This window comes from Diadema setosum, chromosome 15 (genome assembly GCF_964275005.1).
Source record: "Diadema setosum chromosome 15, eeDiaSeto1, whole genome shotgun sequence".
NCBI lineage: Eukaryota > Metazoa > Echinodermata > Echinoidea > Diadematoida > Diadematidae > Diadema > Diadema setosum.
Window position 1 is genome coordinate 12,039,174 of NC_092699.1, and position 18,467 is coordinate 12,057,640.

The 18,467-nt window shown below is 40.0% G+C and overlaps 1 protein-coding gene across 1 annotated transcript in view; it reads left to right on the plus strand.

The window, feature by feature from the left end:
• The window catches only part of LOC140238478 (uncharacterized), a 174,503-nt gene that overhangs the window by 119,127 nt on the left and 36,909 nt on the right, over positions 1–18,467 (plus strand). Inside the window, exons 7-13 of the mRNA XM_072318380.1 lie at positions 913–1,035; positions 2,059–2,199; positions 3,121–3,243; positions 3,871–3,996; positions 4,625–4,726; positions 5,352–5,483; positions 6,061–6,189. Coding sequence (XP_072174481.1) covers positions 913–1,035; positions 2,059–2,199; positions 3,121–3,243; positions 3,871–3,996; positions 4,625–4,726; positions 5,352–5,483; positions 6,061–6,189 — 876 coding nt within the window. The remainder of the gene's footprint in view (positions 1–912; positions 1,036–2,058; positions 2,200–3,120; positions 3,244–3,870; positions 3,997–4,624; positions 4,727–5,351; positions 5,484–6,060; positions 6,190–18,467) is intronic.

Consider the following 18,467-nt stretch of genomic DNA (forward strand, 5'->3'; position numbering starts at 1 on the left):
ATCTCTTTCTCCCGTCTCCTTGTAATCCAACATTCCTCTGATCCACCATGGATATGATGTTGTTGAATTCATGCCATACTCATTTGTGGTTAACTGAAATGCCTAGCAACCTACAAATTACCAAACAGAGTTTGCCGTCAGTCAGCCAGTGCTTTTCATTATCAATGTTATTCCAGTCTTTGAAGTAACAGATACAAACTGCTTTATATGGTTTTTTATGGTTTTGCTTTATATAAACATTTTTGTTGTTATTATTGAAGTGTTTTGTTTAGGCATTCAAACTTAGGACATTGTCATATTGTGATGACGAAATATAGTGTACTTACCAAATATTGCCATGCATTGTTGATATAGAGGTATGTACCTCTACCGTGAATACTGGCACCAGTTTTACTTTAAAAAGTTTGTGATACATACACTGTGCATCCATGAAGATGGATGCCTGCTGTAGTTTATTTGGTGGTATTGGGTTGAAAGAGGTGGGGGGGAAGGGGTCTTTTGTATCAGGACTCGATGTTGTGTCAATTGTTAAGTTCGTGACTAGCTTGCCACAAGTCAATAGATAGGTAGGAGAAAATCTTTGATCTAATCAAAAGAGTTTCCCTCACTTTCGTCTCATGAAATTCTGGCATTCTTACCCACGAGGTGTTCTGATAAAATACAGATTATGGAGGGCTATTGGGGTAGTAGGAGTCTTCCTTTTACAAGTCCTTTCAATTTCTTCATAAGTTGATTATAAGATGTGATGCGTAGCAACAGAAAAGTTTGTCCAAATCTGCAAATCCAGACTCAACACTTGAATCAACTTTTCTTCTTTTTTTTGAGGACCAGCTGCAAACTCTTTTCAGTTCTGACAGGACTAGGGATGTATCTGTTCTATAACCTTGTTGCCTGGTGTTCTCCCTTTTACAGACATTGACGAGTGCTCGCAGATGGCGTACATGTGCGATCACAACTGCGTGAACACAGAAGGGTCCTACAGGTGCAGCTGCAACCGGGGCTATGAGCTGGAAACTGACGGCAGGTCCTGCAGACGTGAGTACTAAGTACTGTGTGCATATATTCTAAACCTTTAAAGGCTCGCATAAAAGGTGCACCCCCACCTTTCACACAAAAGGGGGAAAAAGAAGAAGAAAAAAAAAAAGAGCTCACTTCTCTGCTTCTGCTAAGATTCTCCATCAATTTTCAGCATCATACCATTTCTTAAAGAAGACTGCAGCCTGCTAGCATTTGGATATTAGCTGTTTTGAAAGATCGTGTGAAAAAATGTAAGCTATACTTATGCATCAAAATGTGAATTGTATGCTGACATATGATATCTGTTATTTGAATTTTTCGTGCCTCTCTTTAGGCAGCTTGGATAGGGTTAGCAAGTTCCGTATAAATCATGTTTGCTGTGAGTGGTGTAAATTCACCATCGGGGAGTACAGTAATGAACGGAGAAATGTAAGCATGCATGCATTGCATCATGGTCGGGATCAGAGTTGATATTTTTGCACGTTATTGAATTCACGATTAGCACCCAACTCGCAAAACTCACGAAAATAGAGACCTTGCAAAATATCTGGTGTACGCATCAGTAGGGCCTATTGTCTGCAAGAAGACTGTTCATTAATATTGGCACTCTCTTTCCCGTAGCATAGGTAAGTGCATCCCTTACAGCAGGGCTCCACACTAACTTTTATTTTTGGTGGCCCAAAGGCAAACATCCCACCTTTTTTGGTGGCCCGATCAGGCCACCAAATTCTTCATTTCTGAAATTTTGGTGGCCCGACGTGCGTTCTTGGTGGCCCCGGGCCACCGTTAGTGTCGAGCCCTGCTTATAGGATGGTAATAATAATTTTTTGCATATCTGTTTCAAAATATCACGAACTGCTCACCCAGAGCACATACAATGTCCTGAATGTCTTTGGTCACAATTGTATGTAAAATGGCATGAAAGTGTGTGTTGTGTGATGCTGAAGAGATTTCTGGAATCTCAAGTTCAACATTTTCATTTTTTTTTTTCCGGCGGCGTTTACGCTTCCGTCCTCCGACCGCGCACACTTTATGCTCCAGTGAGAGCCACACTCGTGCTGACGCCCATCGACCCGTGTGAGAACCTGCAGTGCCAGTACAACTGCACGATCTTTGGCTCCCACCCGGTCTGCCAATGCCCCGTCGGATTTGAGCTGCAGGCGGATGGCCTCAACTGTCAAGGTACGGAACCAAAAAAGTGACTATAATCGGGACATGCCCCTGGCTCTACTGGCGCACAAAGCATGTATATGTTTACTGCATTTATGAAGTGTGTGTTCGCACAAATTTCTAAGTATCAACTGTCAGACTGGTTTATACGTGAATTCAAATTTGTTTTTTCACTGTAGAAATGTAATAATGAAATTTATTTATTTCACATTTTCTTCCCTTCTTTACGCAGCTGCAATTTTTAAAGGTGACACAACATTTGCTCCTGTGGCAATTACTCTGGTCTTTATATTTTTCTCTAAGGACATAGGGTTTAACAGGGGTTAGGGTTGTGATAAGGTTTTAGGTTTAGTTTGATGTGAGGATTAGGATTAGGGTTAGGGTTCATGTTTGTTGGTAGAATTTATGTCTGGCTTTAGTGAATAGCATGCAGATATTTCATGGGAGCATTTATTGCAGGAACAAATGTTATGGAACCATTTTTAAAGGGACTGTACAGTACTGGTTGAGGTAAGGGATTCATATTTTGAGCATTTCTAAGTGAGATAATGAGAAACCTCTTATGAAATTTGAAAGAGCATGTAATTTTAAGAAGGATTCAACATTTATTTGATGAAAATTGGTTTCGAAATGGCTGAGATATCCAAAAAAGTGATAATAATAAAAGGCAACGGGCCACAACTTTATTAGGATCTCTTTGTTTCACCTTGTTTTTGGATATCTCAGCCATTTCAGAACTGATTTTCATCAAATAAACTGTTGATACCCTTTAGAATTGCATGCTCTTTGACATCTCATAGAGTGGTTTCTGAATATCTCGCAAAATGTTAAAAGCTAGATCCTCACCTCGACCAGAACTGTACACACCCTTTAAATGCAATATTTTCATTTGAATAGTGTAAAACTGAGTCACACATTTGCTGCCTCTTTTAGACAAGAATGAGTGTGATGTTGGCCAGAGCTGCTGCTCCCATATCTGCGAGAACACCGAGGGTAGCTACCAGTGCCGATGCCGCGCCGGTTTCTTCCTCAGCGATGATGGATGTTCCTGTATCGGTAAGACGGGTTCTATGTCTCGACATATAACCATACTTCGCTTTCCAATTGGTAGAATGTTTGGAAACTCCTACAAGATACCTGTGAAAAGTCAGAAATGAAAACGATTATCAGCATCTTACAATTCGATCAGGTTTTCATTGTGATGAGTCTGATAAATTTCCCCAAACTGCGGGATAGTAGTGAAGTACAAAAACAAACATTGGCATTGTGTGATAGGACAGTTTTAGGAAGATAACATGGAAAGAGAAAGACGGACATATCAAAACAGTCCCCAAGATCTATTGGTACTGCATTGATTACAGCTACTTTCAGTATAATGAAGTCCTCAAGATCGGCAATTTTCTTTCGTTATATCAAAATTTTGTTGAAGCCGAACAATAAAGTATATAGAGATATATAGATAATGATTTTGGGACCTGAATTTTTACTTTATTTTTAGGAGAATTTATCATAAACATGCTCGTTATGATTCGATGGCACTGTATCATTTGTCATTCATTCAATAAACGTGAATGTCGGTGGATAGAGTATATGTACAAATGCGGGCATGTCAATGCGTGGAGGTGCACAAAAGATGGTGTTGGTATGCTGACCAGAAAGGTTTCTCTCTCTCCATCTAATCAGATGCTGATGAATGCGCCCAGAGGAACAACAATTGCGAGCACGAGTGCACCAACACGGAGGGGTCATACCTCTGTAGCTGTCGGCCGGGATTCGTCCTCGACACCGATGGATACAGGTGTCTGCGCCGTAAGTGCTTCCGTCAACTTATCCGCATCTCTAAAGCGGTCCACATCTTTAACTCTGTAATTGTCATTGGTTGACAGTAGTTTTTGCACAATACCGATGCCATGCAATATTAGAGGTGGTGGTAACCAGGGGGGTTTTTAGCGCAGAAGAGTTGTTTCTGTTTTTTTCCAGCACTGCCATTATTCTCATAGGATGTGAGTATTTCTATGTAGCACATTTGTGATGTTGATGTTGACACTTGGTGGAAAATATCATGGGAAACAAAACAGGTGGTAGAGGCATAGCGTACAATGTATATGCTGATTTGTCATCAGAGACAGAGTAACAAATAATCTATAAAGGTGTTACAAGTGACGTTTCAAAAAGAAAGAGTTTTGACTTTTTTTGTCCGAGCCCTTTGTAAATAGTTGTATGGAAATAACTGCAAGTGACTAAAGCATGTTTTACACACCTTATCCACTGGAAACCATCACTTCTGTACTTGCCTTGATGCAACCTGCAATTCAATCTTGTAGTATAAAAGCTTGTGGTTGTAGAAGAGGGGCACAGCATAAGACATTGAGCTGTGTCGTTTTCCTTGTTTTCCTCGTCGCTATCTCAAGTATCTTTTTTTGCCTCCTCGATGCAGAGCTGCAGTACAGGCCGACGCCAACCCCAAGTCAGCCCTTCCAGCCGCCATACATCAACAACCAACTCATCGGTGGACTGGAGGGAAGACCAGCAACTTCTTGTGAGTATAGGATTGCTCCCTGCAAAGAGTATACTGCATGGGGGGGGGGGGATGATGTGGTTACCATGACAATGAGATGATGAAGCTAGTTGAAGACAACAGTGACAAGTTAAATGAAAAATAAGCTTGCATGATGATTAGTGGTCATGACTGAGATGATCTTACTGTCACTGATGATGGTGATGAGATAGTGTCCTCGATGGCAATGATGATGATAATCCATGATGATCCATGATGATGATGATGTTGATAATGATGATGATGAAGATTATGATGTTGATTATGTTGATAATAACCTGGAGGAGTAAAATCATGACACATATCTCACTATGATTACCCTCAAAGAGTTAGAACTTTTTCACCGATAATCTGTCATTTTCATTTGTCAATTGTTATTACCCTGCACTGCTGGAAATGAAATTGTTTAAAACTGAAATTAGCCACGGAAATTGATGTTAGGGTAAATTGGAAAATATATTTTCTCAGGTATAAACAGAAAATTACCTGAAGTTTGGCAAAAAAAAATGAGAAAAAAAAAATAATGAAGTGGACGCTAGTCTTGATTGCCTGGAGCGTCACTGGTTTTGGGTCTGAATGTTTTGTGCTGCTCTGTTTTGCCTCTCAGTTTGTCCGGCCCCTTACTTCGGACCTGACTGCCAGTTCTCTTGCTCGGACTGCATGAACGACGCCGAGTGCAACTCAGAGCTCAGCGGCTGCAATTGTCTGGCGGGATGGCACGGGACAATATGCAACGAAAGTGAGTAACCGCCCCTCCATACACCCCGCCCCCCCATGTCCTCTCTCTCTCCTGAACATTCTTCTCCCCTATTCGATGCCCTAGCTTGTTATTCTTCCAATGAGGGAAACTTTGATTGGCAAGAGCTAGGTAGAATTAATATTTTTGCCTGATCACTGCCCAGCTAGATTTTTCCTAATACGACCATTGCATTATTTTCGATGAGTAGAGAGAAAAAGTCTAAATTTGCCTTTTAAATGATGGTATAGCCTTCCAAAATTCTGATAACTAGGGGGATTACCACATTGAATATGAAAAGACCCTCCAAAGTCCGAGATTGTGACAAAAGTTGTATGTTAACTTAGAAGTTTGTATTCCACTGTTTACTGTTTAGAGAATATTTCCAGGAGCAAATTTCATGTGTTCAAGTTTTGATATTTTGTAACTGTAAGAGTGTTAGATTAGCAGATATTCCTTTCATTTAATTCTGTCATGTGAGAAATTCTTTCATGTAATTCTGTTAATGTAGCAGATTTTTCTTTCATCTTCATTGTCTCACCTGTGCATGGTTTGGCTGTTTGTCATTTTAACATTGCAGCTTGCCCTTCAAACTACTTCGGCGAGAACTGCGAACAGCCGTGCCTCTGTGAGAACGGGGGTACCTGCGACCCGGTGACCGGCGACTGCACCTGTCTGCCTGGTATCAAGGGGACATACTGCCGTGATGGTGGGTGTCAACCGCAAGCCACTCATTTGCGTGTTTTGGCTTCTATGCATCACTTTTAAAGTGCTTCTAAGAAATCTCGATGACAGTTACAGTGCTGATCACGTTAAACTTACCTACGCGTTACCCCAAAAACGCGTAGGTACGTGTACTTTCCGCGTTGCGTTTTGCCATACGCGTTCGCAACGCGTACACATTGTACAGCAAAATATTCCCCTCCCTTTCACTATTGTGGAATAGCGCCATCTTGCGGGCAACATTTCATTATCTGTATGTTCGCGCCCGCGCTCACACTGCAATGCGATCCACATCGGGCCGCGCCATGATATTGACTCAAAGTGAAAGAGCTTTATAACTGACTGTTAATTGAAGAAAAAGAAGAAAACACGTGTGCTTTTATAGTTTTAAGGTGTCACTGAGAAGGGCTGATGTATTCAAAAATGAATAAACACGTATTTTCGGCGTTGACTTGCTCATTTTTACCTGTCGGTGCTGAATATTGCTTTAGCTTGAGTTTCATTTTTATGGCATACTTGTTCTTCATGTTGATGTTTCTTTCAGTCCTTGGTGGTTGGTGTTGTTGGTTTTTTTTTTTTTTTTTTTCGTGTGAGGTGACCTATTTTGTTTTAGTGTACGAGCTGAAATTTTCGCGGTGGTTTTATTTTCGCGAATTTCGCGAATCGTCTTTGAACCGCGAAAATAACAACACGGGAAAATAACAACACGCGAATAACTAAGGTTAGTTTACTTAGACCCTCGCAACCGCGAAATAAACAACACGCGAAAACGTCCCCCAAGTAGCTCTAGATTTGCAAAAATATCTGTACGCGAAAATTTCAGCTCGTACAGTAATTAATATCGTTCTGAACGCATACAACCGCGTTAAATCACAAAAACGTAATGAATAAACACGTATTTTCGGCACTGGCTTGCTCATTTTTGCCTGTCGGTGCTGAATTTCTTCACCTTTAGTTTCATTTTTATGGCATACTTGTTCTTCATGTTGATGTCTCTTTCATTCCTTGGGGGTTGGTGTTTTTTTTTTTTTTTCCGTGTGAGGTGACCTATTTTGTTTTAATTCTTATCGTTCCCAACGCATACAACCGCGTTAAATCACAAAAACGTAATGAATAAACACGTTTTCACGGCGCTGCCTTGCTCAGAGTCATTTTTGCCTGTCGGTGCTGAATTTCTTCAGCTTTAGTTTCATTTTTATGGCATGCTTGTTCTTCATGTTGATGTCTCTTTCATTCCTTGGGGGTTGGCGATTTTTTTTTCTTTCTTTTTTTTTTCGTGTGAGGTGACCTATTTTGTTTTAATTCTTATCGTTACGAACGCATACAACCGCGTTAAGTCACAAAAAACGTAACGAACAAACACGTTTTCACGGCGCTGACTTGCCCTTCTTTTGCCTGTCGGTGCTGAATTTCTTTAGCTTGTGTTTCATTTTTATGGCATACTTGTTCTTCATGTTGATGTCTCTTTCATTCCTTGGGGGTTGGTGTTTTTTTTTTCCGTGTGAGGTGACCTATTTTGTTTTAATTCTTATCGTTCCGAACGCATACAACCGCGTTAAGTCACAAAATACGTAACGAACAAACACGTTTTCACGGCGCTGACTTGCCCTTCTTTTGCCTGTCGGTGCAGAATTTCTTTAGCTTGAGTTTCATTTTTATGGCATATTTGTTCTTCATGTTGATGTCTCTTTCATTCCTTGGGGGTTGGCGATTTTTTTTTCTTTTTTTTTCTTCTTTTTTTTTCCGTGTGAGGTGACCCATTGTGTTTTAATTTTTATCGTTCCGAACGCATACAACCGCGTTAAATCACAAAAACGTAATGAATAAACATGTTTTCACGGCGCTGCCTTGCTCAGAGTCATTTTTGCCTGTCAGTGCTGAATTTCTTCAGCTTTAGTTTCATTTTTATGGCATGCTTGTTCTTCATGTTGATGTCTCTTTCATTCCTTGGGGGTTGGTGTTTTTGTTTTTGTTTTTTTCGTGTGAGGTGACCTATTTTGTTTTAATTCTTATCGTTACGAACGCATACAACCGCGTTAAGTCACAAAAAACGTAACGAACAAACACGTTTTCACGGCGCTGACTTGCCCTTCTTTTGCCTGTCGGTGCTGAATTTCTTTAGCTTGAGTTTCATTTTTATGGCATACTTGCTCTTCATGTTGATGTCTCTTTCATTCCTTGGGATTGGTGGTTTGTTTGTTTTGTTGTTTGTTTTTTTCCGTGTGAGGTGACCTATTTTGTTTTAATTCTTATCGTTCCGAACGCATACAACCGCGTTAAATCACAAAAACGTAATGAATAAACACGTTTTCACGGCGCTGCCTTGCTCAGAGTCATTTTTGCCTGTCGGTGCTGAATTTCTTCAGCTTTAGTTTCATTTTTATGGCATGCTTGTTCTTCATGTTGATGTCTCTTTCATTCCTTGGGGGTTGGCGATTTTTTTTTTCTTTCTTTTTTTTTTTTCGTGTGAGGTGACCTATTTTGTTTTAATTCTTATCGTTACGAACGCATACAACCGCGTTAAGTCACAAAAAACGTAACGAACAAACACGTTTTCACGGCGCTGACTTGCCCTTCTTTTGCCTGTCGGTGCTGAATTTCTTTAGCTTGAGTTTCATTTTTATGGCATACTTGTTCTTCATGTTGATGTCTCTTTCATTCCTTGGGGGTTGGCGATTTTTTTTTTTTTCCGTTTGAGGTGACCCATTTTGTTTTAATTCTTCTCGTTCCGAACGCATACAACCGCGTTAAATCACAAAAACGTAATGAATAAACACGTTTAAACGGCGCTGCCTTGCTCAGAGTCATTTTTGCCTGTCGGTGCTGAATTTCTTCAGCCTTAGTTTCATTTTTATGGCATGCTTGTTCTTCATGTTGATGTCTCTTTCATTGCTTGGGCGTTGGTGGTTGTTGTTGTTGTTTTTGTTTTTTTTTTCGTGTGAGGTGACCTATTTTGTTATCGTTCCGAACGCATACAAGCGCGTTAAATCACAAAAAACGTATAACGAACAAATACGTTTTCACGGCGCTGACTTGCCCTTCTTTTGCCAGTCGGTGCTGAATTTCTTTAGCTTGAGTTTCATTTTTATGGCATACTTGCTCTTCATGTTGATGTCTCTTTCATTTTTTGGGAGTTGGCGATTTTTTTTTCCGTTTGAGGTGACCCATTTTGTTTTAATTCCTGTCGTTCCGAACGCATACTACCGCGTTAAATCACAAAAACGTAATGAATAAACACGTTTTCACGGCGCTGCCTTGCTCATAGTCATTTTTGCCTATCGGTGCTGAATTTCTTTAGCTTGAGTTTCATTTTTATGGCATGCTTGTTCTTCATGTTGATGTCTCTTTCATTCCTTGGGGGTTGGTGTTTGTTTGTTTGTTTGTTTGTTTGTTTTTGTGTGAGGTGACCTATTTTGTTTTAATTCGTAACGTTCCGAACGCATACAACCGCGTTAAATCACAAAAACGTAATGAATAAACACGTTTTCACGGCGCTGACTTGCTCATTTCTGCCTGTCGGTGCTGAATTTCTTTAGCTTGAATTTCATTTTTATGGCATACATATTGGTACTTGTTCTTCATGTTGATGTTCCTTTCATTCCATGGGGGTTGGTAATTCTTTTTGTTGTTTGTGTAAGGTGACCTACATGTATTTTGTTTAAATTCTTATCGTTCCGAAAGCATACAACCGCGTAAAATAAAAAAATAAAATAATTTGGATACGGTAAATCGCGGTAGAGTGCGTTCTTCTTCACCACAGCCAGTTTCATCATCGAACCTTTCGACAAATGCAGGAGACTAAAGCTGTGATTGTTGTTTTATGAACTGAATATTGGCATGCAACGCTTGCGCAGCAGTGAAACAAAAATGTTATTCACAGGCTTACATCCTTTTTATTCCAATCCATTTGTTTACATATCTTAACCACACGCAAATCGAAGCGTCCACATCGTTCTCCAGCGCACCTCTAGCCCTAGGTCCTTGCCCGAAATGGGCTCTGGGACATTCCATTCAATGGCGTTTTTATTTTGCAACGTTGTCAACTAACTCTCATATAAGCAAGTTCATGCTACGGCTAATCTATTTTATGATGCATCATAATCTCATATGCTTAGATAACCTAGGTCGAATTTGCAGCTAGACATAGAAAAAGATTTGACATTCAATCGTGATACATTTGGTACAGGCACGTTTAACTGCTCATTCACCCTGTACTGTAATCCGCATGTCTGCTCCGCGCGTGTTTTCGCTATCACTAAAACTTCGATCGCGATGGTGTGTGTGTGTACTGTACTGTACGGTTCTTCGGCGGGGGCGTGGGCCGGCCGGGTCGATCGGCCGGCGGTCGTCAGATCGTCGACGAAACATAGACCACGCACCGCGCGGCGCAGCACGTGACCTGGTACCAAGGCACAAACAAATTGGACATACGTTGTACGAAGTCGTACAGTACATTCAAGAGCTAAAACAAACAATGGCGAAATCAAACTCCACTGAAATGGTATTGACGCTTTAATGTAATGAGTATATTCCAAGTTCATGTTTGCCCGAGTTTTGAGAAGAAATTCTATACTTTCATTTTTCCTCGCACGAGAAAAGGAATGTGATCGGTGAACTAGCTACCTGTACCCATACAACAGTAGTGTGTACTGAAGAACAGTGGAGCGCGCGAGCAGCTAACACGCAGCTGCTAGCTTGTGTAGCTATCAAAGAGATTTTTCTCCTCCCCACCACTAATGGGCGGACAATGGAGTCAGTGATTTCATGTCTTCTTTTAGACGGCACAGATTGGGGACCCTAACCCTAAACCTAACCCTAACCCTAACCCTAAAACCCTAACCCTAATCCAACGTGTTTCCCATAGGTTTAATACGCGCCATGCCCCAATCTGTGCCGTCTAAAAAAAAAAAAAACAAAAAAAAAAAAAAAACAAAAACGCGAGCCCGCCATTGTACCACTTAGTAATGGCGGACTTTGCCTACTAAGTATGGTAGCCCCACTACATATCGACCACCCTTCTTGAAACCGACCGCGTATAATTCGCGCACTGAACACTGAGTACGCACTTCTCTGCGCGCAAAGCACATAAAAATGGATTGGCTTTGAATGTAGATTAGGATGGTGTGGGAAAACGCGATAATTCACTGTTCATTAATGGTTTTAATCAAGGACAAAATTTCGAATGAATATTTTCACCGAATCGTAATGACAGCACAATGTAATGTCTATGGAAGTTTCTAAAAGGCTTCTAAAAAGCTTCGTACAACACGGTGTTCAATACAACTCGGTTTACGTGCATTGTCAATGCAAAATCAGCGGTCGATCCTAAAAACGCGATTTACCGCGGGGAGCTGAAACGAGGCCACGCAAGTTCGTCGGCGATATTTTTGCACTGAAACTTCGAATCGAAAAGGGAACAACGGCATTTGATAGAGCTGGATTTTCTCAATCACGTAGGTCAAGTTTTTTACGTGAATTTCAGTGTTAAATATTCTTATCAAGCAAATGAACATTAGGCGGTCGATTAGTAGTAGGTCCAACCCTATACATTTTCTACAGCGCGTATTACGCGAACTTCTGAACTTTTACGCGAGTACGCACTTGATTTTGGCAACGTTAGGAATGCACCAAATAAACTTTCAAACTTTCAACCAGGGCCCCGTTTCATAGAAGATGTTAGGATGTCAACTCTTGCTGGAATGGCAACTTCCCATAGCAACAGCCAATCAGGAAGCTGCATTCTTGTTGTTACCATGACAATTGACATTCCAGCTTGTTATCATATAAACTTTTTATGAAATGGGGCCCTGATAAGCCTACGGTGTGCTGCAGATTCTTGGGGCGAAATTTGCCTTTATTAAAGCCCTCTGGTATTTTGAATTTGTACAATAATTCTTATTCTATATAAGATAACAAATAAAACTACTTCATATATTTACTATATATTTTAAAGCGTAATACAAAATAATTTTTTTTTTCAGTCTAAGAAAACTTGTTTCAAATAAAAAAAATAACATGTACAGTTCTTGATTCAAGTCTAAATTCCATGCGCCTTCTTGCAGTTACCCATGGATAAGATGCATTTAAGTAATCAGCTGTTACGGAGTTGTAGGCCTACTACCTTCAGCCCCTATTAGACTGTAATTCTGGCTGTCATTTTATCGGTGGCGTTTATGATTTTATACTCTTACCCATAAAAAAAGAGGCAAATACGAACATTATGAAATGAGTAAGTTTTTGTCAGAATTCCTTATAATTGTTGACATAATAGTTTTCAGATTTCACTTGCTTCATTATCAAAGCTGTTGTACATCTTAGTTGCTTCATAAGAATTCACCTTTGATTTATGATTTTACAAACGAATTTTCATTGTTCACCTTTTTTTCTTAATTTCATGTTGTAATAGTAACTTATTTCACGATGGCATGTGTAGGGCTGCCAACTCTCACTCATTTTGGTCCTTTCTCACTCTAAAACTTTATTTCATTTGCATGCATTTCTACTGATCTCACTCATTTTGACTCCTAAATTATAGCACTGGCCTATGGGAGTCTCACTCTCAACTAGTTTCCAATGTGTTGGCAGCCCTGGTGGTTGTCTTTCCATGGCAAGATGTGGCATTTTTTTTTTTCCATCCAGGGTCAAAGAAGAAACCGACAGGAAGGAAATGAAAAAGGATAGAATGAAACACCTGCTCAGCAGGCTTTTTTTTTATCGATATGACACAAATAGTGAACGTAGTACGGTACATTTATAGAAATTCGGTAAAGTTCTGAATAGGTCATTAGTGGAAAAATAAGCAAAAAATTTGGGGGATTCCATCGGATCGAGATCTAGATCTAAATAGAAACTATAAGTACGCATTACAGCAGACTGGACCTGATACAAACCTACTGACTAGCTATGATTATACATGTATGGTCTATAGACTCTATCAACTAACGTTAGACAATTCTCCAACATAAAGATGTAGTGAACTTATAACACGTGGATCATTGACGTGCGTGACATCGAAGATCCTATATTACGATCTTTATTATACTAGTTGTGCGTTGACCTCTAAGCTAGCTGGATGAGCACAGATGAGCCGCAGACTTTACGCACCAAATCTCTACTGTACTGAGTATCTAACACACAGACACACACAGACACACACACACACACACACACACACTGCGTTCATTCGGCATGCAGCACACTGGGCATTTTGCCTCTTTGATATAACAAGGATATGTGTACATGGTAATGGTAGGAGACTCTGTTGTGGTACCTTGTAGGTGTGCGCGCTACCTATCACGCCTACCGTACATACGGTGTATGTACACACCAATGGTACACACACACTGGCTCCCCCTCCCCCCCCCCCCCTCCCCCACACGATGAGATGAGCATGCTGTAGCTGCATGCTGCATGAAAACAGCTGCTAAACACGGGCAGCTCGCGGTACGGTACTGTGTGCAGTATACTAGTACTAGTATACGGCACTGTTGTGTAGCTAAGGCACCCAGGAGATCCACACGAGTGCAACAGTTACTTTGTACAGAGATAGCGTGTAGGCTATGTCGGTAGGATTGTACAAGAACAACAGTAGGTCTACTACATACTAGTACAAGTATACTAATAGTACGTAGGTACTGGTGTCCAAGACTGCATTGTAACCGACACCCCATTACGACAATTATCAAGCTATAAATAGATCCCCCCCCCCAAAAAAAAAAAAAAATCAATAACAATACAGACTGTAGGGCCTATACTGCCTTAAGGTGTTTGGTTCAGAGTTAATTTTCTTCAACATATTCTAAGCTGTTGACATTACAAAGATATACCTACAATCTGTATCTTTCTAAATTACGTGAAAATTGCCTGTCAGATATGCATGTTAGTCACTTTTTAGAGTAATTAGTAAAAGATTAAAAAGACAATAGTTCATACTCCGATGTTACTATCTGACTGTTTTGCAAAATGTCATTGATTTGTTTATCATAGCTGTAACTTTGATACATTTTTTCGGAGCTTTTCTTTTCGTTCTTACAAAGTTGTCTTCGCGTATACTTCAATTCTTTCATAATGGATGGTTCCCAGTTTGCTTTACATTGTTGTTCGTACTAATCACTACCAGGTTTTTACAGTTTTGTTGAGACAACGCAGTTTGTGTTTCCCAGCTGAAGAGAGCAGCGTAAAGCTTTTCTGTGAACTTGAAGGGAACATTTTGTTTACAGATGTTTTATTCAATAATTTTCCCAATCAATTTCACAGAAGGTCCCGGACACAAATTGGTCTCAAATAACCCTATAAGGGACCGAAACTGGAAAAGGAAATTTAAGAAAGGAAATTCGTTACTTGAAATTCGAGCGGTTATAACAACCACATTCTGTGTAAACACCTAATCAAAATTCAATGGGGACAGAACTGCAAATCATGCTTTCGAATTTTTCCTTTTCCAGTACTGGGGACTTAAAGTTCCTCTGTTTACTTACTTTAGTTGTTACTGTTACATTTCGCGTAGTTTTTCTCTTTATGATAATGTTTGGTCCATAGTTTGCTTTATATTGCAATTCGTACTAAATCACTACGAGTTTTTACAGTTTTGTTGAGACAACGCAGTTTGTGTTTCCCAGCTGAAGAGAGCAGCGTTAAGCTTTTCTGTGAACTTGAAGGGAAAATTTTGTTTACAGGTGTTTTGTTCGATAATTTTCCCAATCAATTTCACAGAAGGTCCCGGACACAAATTAGTCTCAAATAACCCTATAAGGGACCGAAACTGGAAAAGGAAATTTAATAAAGGAAATTATTTACTCGAAATTTGAGCGGTAATAACCACATTCTGTGTAAACACCTAATGAAAATTCAATGGGGATAGAACTGCAAATCATGCTTTCGAATTTTTCCTTTTCCAGTACTGGGGACTTAAAGCTCCTCTGTTTACTTACTTTAGTTGTTATTGTTACATTTCGCGTAGTTCTCTTTCATGATAATACATGATTCACAATTTGCTTTACACTGCAATTACATTGCAAGCCGATATGAGAATAAGGACGGGGCGCATGCCTAGCACCTGACCTCCCGCCACGCGAGCCAGAGAGTCATCATGCAGTCTTCTATACAAGAAAAAAATAGCGGAGGAGGTATCACTGGGAGCCGGCAAGCGATATCTGTTTTAATTCCTGAAGCAGTACGAGTCAACGGGCTCCACAGGAGTGAAGAAGATAAATCCCCGCCCTCGAAGCTCGAAGACTTCCGTACTACAACCTGTGAGGTCCTTTCAACGACAGCTCTGATAGGGACATTCAACTTGCCACAGACTACCATCTTGTAGACGCGTCTTGCTCTATACCATCAGGCGGGGTGCAGGCAAGGCCGAGGCTGGGCCCCTGAAACAACGGCTCTTTTTAGAGCCACCAGAGATTCAAGAAAGAACAAAGAGATACTCTCATGATTGAACATAATATCACTTTCTCAACTTTCTTCCCTATCTTTTCCTACCCTACATTTATACGAATAGGAAGCTCCCTATTGCACGCATACGAAACTGTTTTTTCATCCCTCTTTTCCCTTGCCTCCATTGTAAGAAAATAGTGTTGTGTGACATTGACAATGTTATTGCATCATATTTCTCTGCAAGTGAGAGGTGAGTTTAAATTCTGTTCATGTGTTGATGTGCACTGCAGTTGAAAAGTGTTCGAAATTCCTTTCCCGTGTATCGTGGAAACTCGATAGATCTAGGCCTACCAAAGGAGATCTCACATACAAGGAATACAGTACTTACATCAAAATATTTTTTTCCGTTCCCAATGAATTCATTTCCTCTTCCTTCTTTGCTTTGATCGTTTATTGACAGTTGACTCGACGTACCGAGTTTCCACCGTACATTCTATTTTCGCGGAGTGTTCGGTGCTGCGAACTACGGCTGTAGGGCCTACTTATATTTCTATTTTCATTTCTGTCGTTTCTGACCTTGTTTGTTACGATTACTTCGGTCTGATATTACTTAGTTCATTCCCTCTATATTTTCTTTCAAGTGCCTCGCACAGTACATGCACTTTCGGAGCGGCAATTTCTCCGCTTCACTGCAGTATTTCGTAGGAAGCTGATCCCAACCGCTTCGATGTGCTGTATGTTATCTTTTGTAATGTTTGTGTTGTCGTTGGTTGTGGGGAAAATTGTTGATACTTCGTGATTTTGCTAAGGCGTTTATCTCGAGTGATGATGGTGGTCGTGTTTCTTAATGTTGATAGGAAAAGGACAACATGATCTGAGTGATGGTGATGATAATGATGCTGGTGTGAATGCTGAGCGTACCGTGTCCTTCTTTTACTTTTATTTCATTTCTCCCTCTTTTACCCTTCTGGTTGGGGGAGGTGGTTGTGGCCTATAAGTTACCACATAATTCTTTATTATATATGTTGACAAATTCACTCTAATAGTTGGCAATTATCTTTCAATCATTTACTGATGATCAGGGACACTTCCGTTCCTGTTACTTCGGCGATGTCATTTCTATTGAGCATGTGTATATACACTGGTCGTTTCGTGGTTATTACGCATAAAAATATATGCGTTCATTCGATACCTTTACTTGCAATAATGCGAATCTACGCGTTCTATACGTATACATGTATTTCAACACAATAGGGCGGTTTTTTGATGCACAAATAATCTATCGTGCGTATAAGGTCTTTCACGATTTTTTAGAGACTATAAAAGCTCACATTATCCTAATGAATCATGTAAACATTTAAGACATCAAGCCAGATACAGATAGGTCCAGTAGGTCTATCATTTCCTGTTGACCAGGTTTATTTACATCGGTATATATACATCCGAACACAAACAGGCTTTCTAGCGGTTTTATAAGAGAAGCATACACGAATTTATTCATTGCCTTTTGCTGTTGCACACCGAATGTCTGCCTTTTGAAATGAATAATTATTATGCAAGTTTTCCATTACAAAAGGGATCTGCCACATTAATTTCTTTCTAACCCTAACCCTAGCCCTAACCCTAACACTTTTCAACAGCAAAAGATAATAAATGCGTATATGCTTTAGAGTGAATTACAGTCAACACTATAAAGCATTTTTGGTATTTATATACGCCACATAACCCCCCCCCCCCCCCCCCGCCGCCGCCTCGCCCAGGGACACTTCCCATTCCTGTTACTTCGGCGATGTCATTTCTATTGAGCATGTGTACCTACACGTTTGGTGGTTATTACGTATGCGTTCATTCGATACTTTTACTTGCAATAATGCGAATCTACGCGTTCTATATAGTATTACGTATACATGTATTTAAACTCAGGAGGGCGGGTTTTTTTTTTGGGGGGGGGGTGCACAAAATAATCTATTGTGCGTACTAAGGTCTTTTACGATTTTTTGAGACTATAAAAGCTAACATTATCCTAATGAATCATGTAAACATTTAAGACATCAAGCCAGATACAGATAGGTCCAGTAGGTCTATCATTCCCTGTTGATCAGGTTTATTTACACCTGTTGACCAGGTTTATTTACATCGGTATATACATCCGAACACAAACAGGCTTTCTAGCGGTTTTATAAGAGAAGCATATACGCATTTATTCATTGTCTTTTGCTGTTGTACACCGAATGTCTGCCTTTTGAAATGAATATGCAAGTATTCCATTAGAAAGGGATTAGCCACATTAATATCTTTCTAACCCTAACCCTAACCCTAACCCTAGCCCTAACCCTAATCCTTTACAACAGCAAAATAAAATGCTTTTTAGTGTTGACAAATTCACTTTAATAGATGGCAATTATATTTCAGTCATTTATTACTGATCCAGGGACATTTTCCATTTCTGTAACTTCGGCGATGTCATTTCTATTGATCATGTGTATCTACACGTTGTGATTGTAGCTACGCATATTAATGCGTTCATACCTTTACTAACTTGCGATAATGCGAATCGACGCGTTCTGTGTTTACATGTATAGACACAAGAGGGCGGTGATTTTTTTTTATGCACAAAATTAATCATCTGTCGTGCGTACTATAGATGTTTCGCGATTTTTTAGAGACTACAAAAGCTCACATTATGCTAATGAATCATGTAAACATTTAAGATGTCAAGCCAGATACAGATAGGTCCAGGATAGGTCTATCATTCCCTGTTGACCAGATTTACATCAGTATATACATCCGAACACAAACAGGCTTTCTAGCGGTTTTATAAGAGAAGCATATACACGCATTTATCCATTGTCTTTTGCTGTTGTACACCGAATGTCTGCGTTTTGA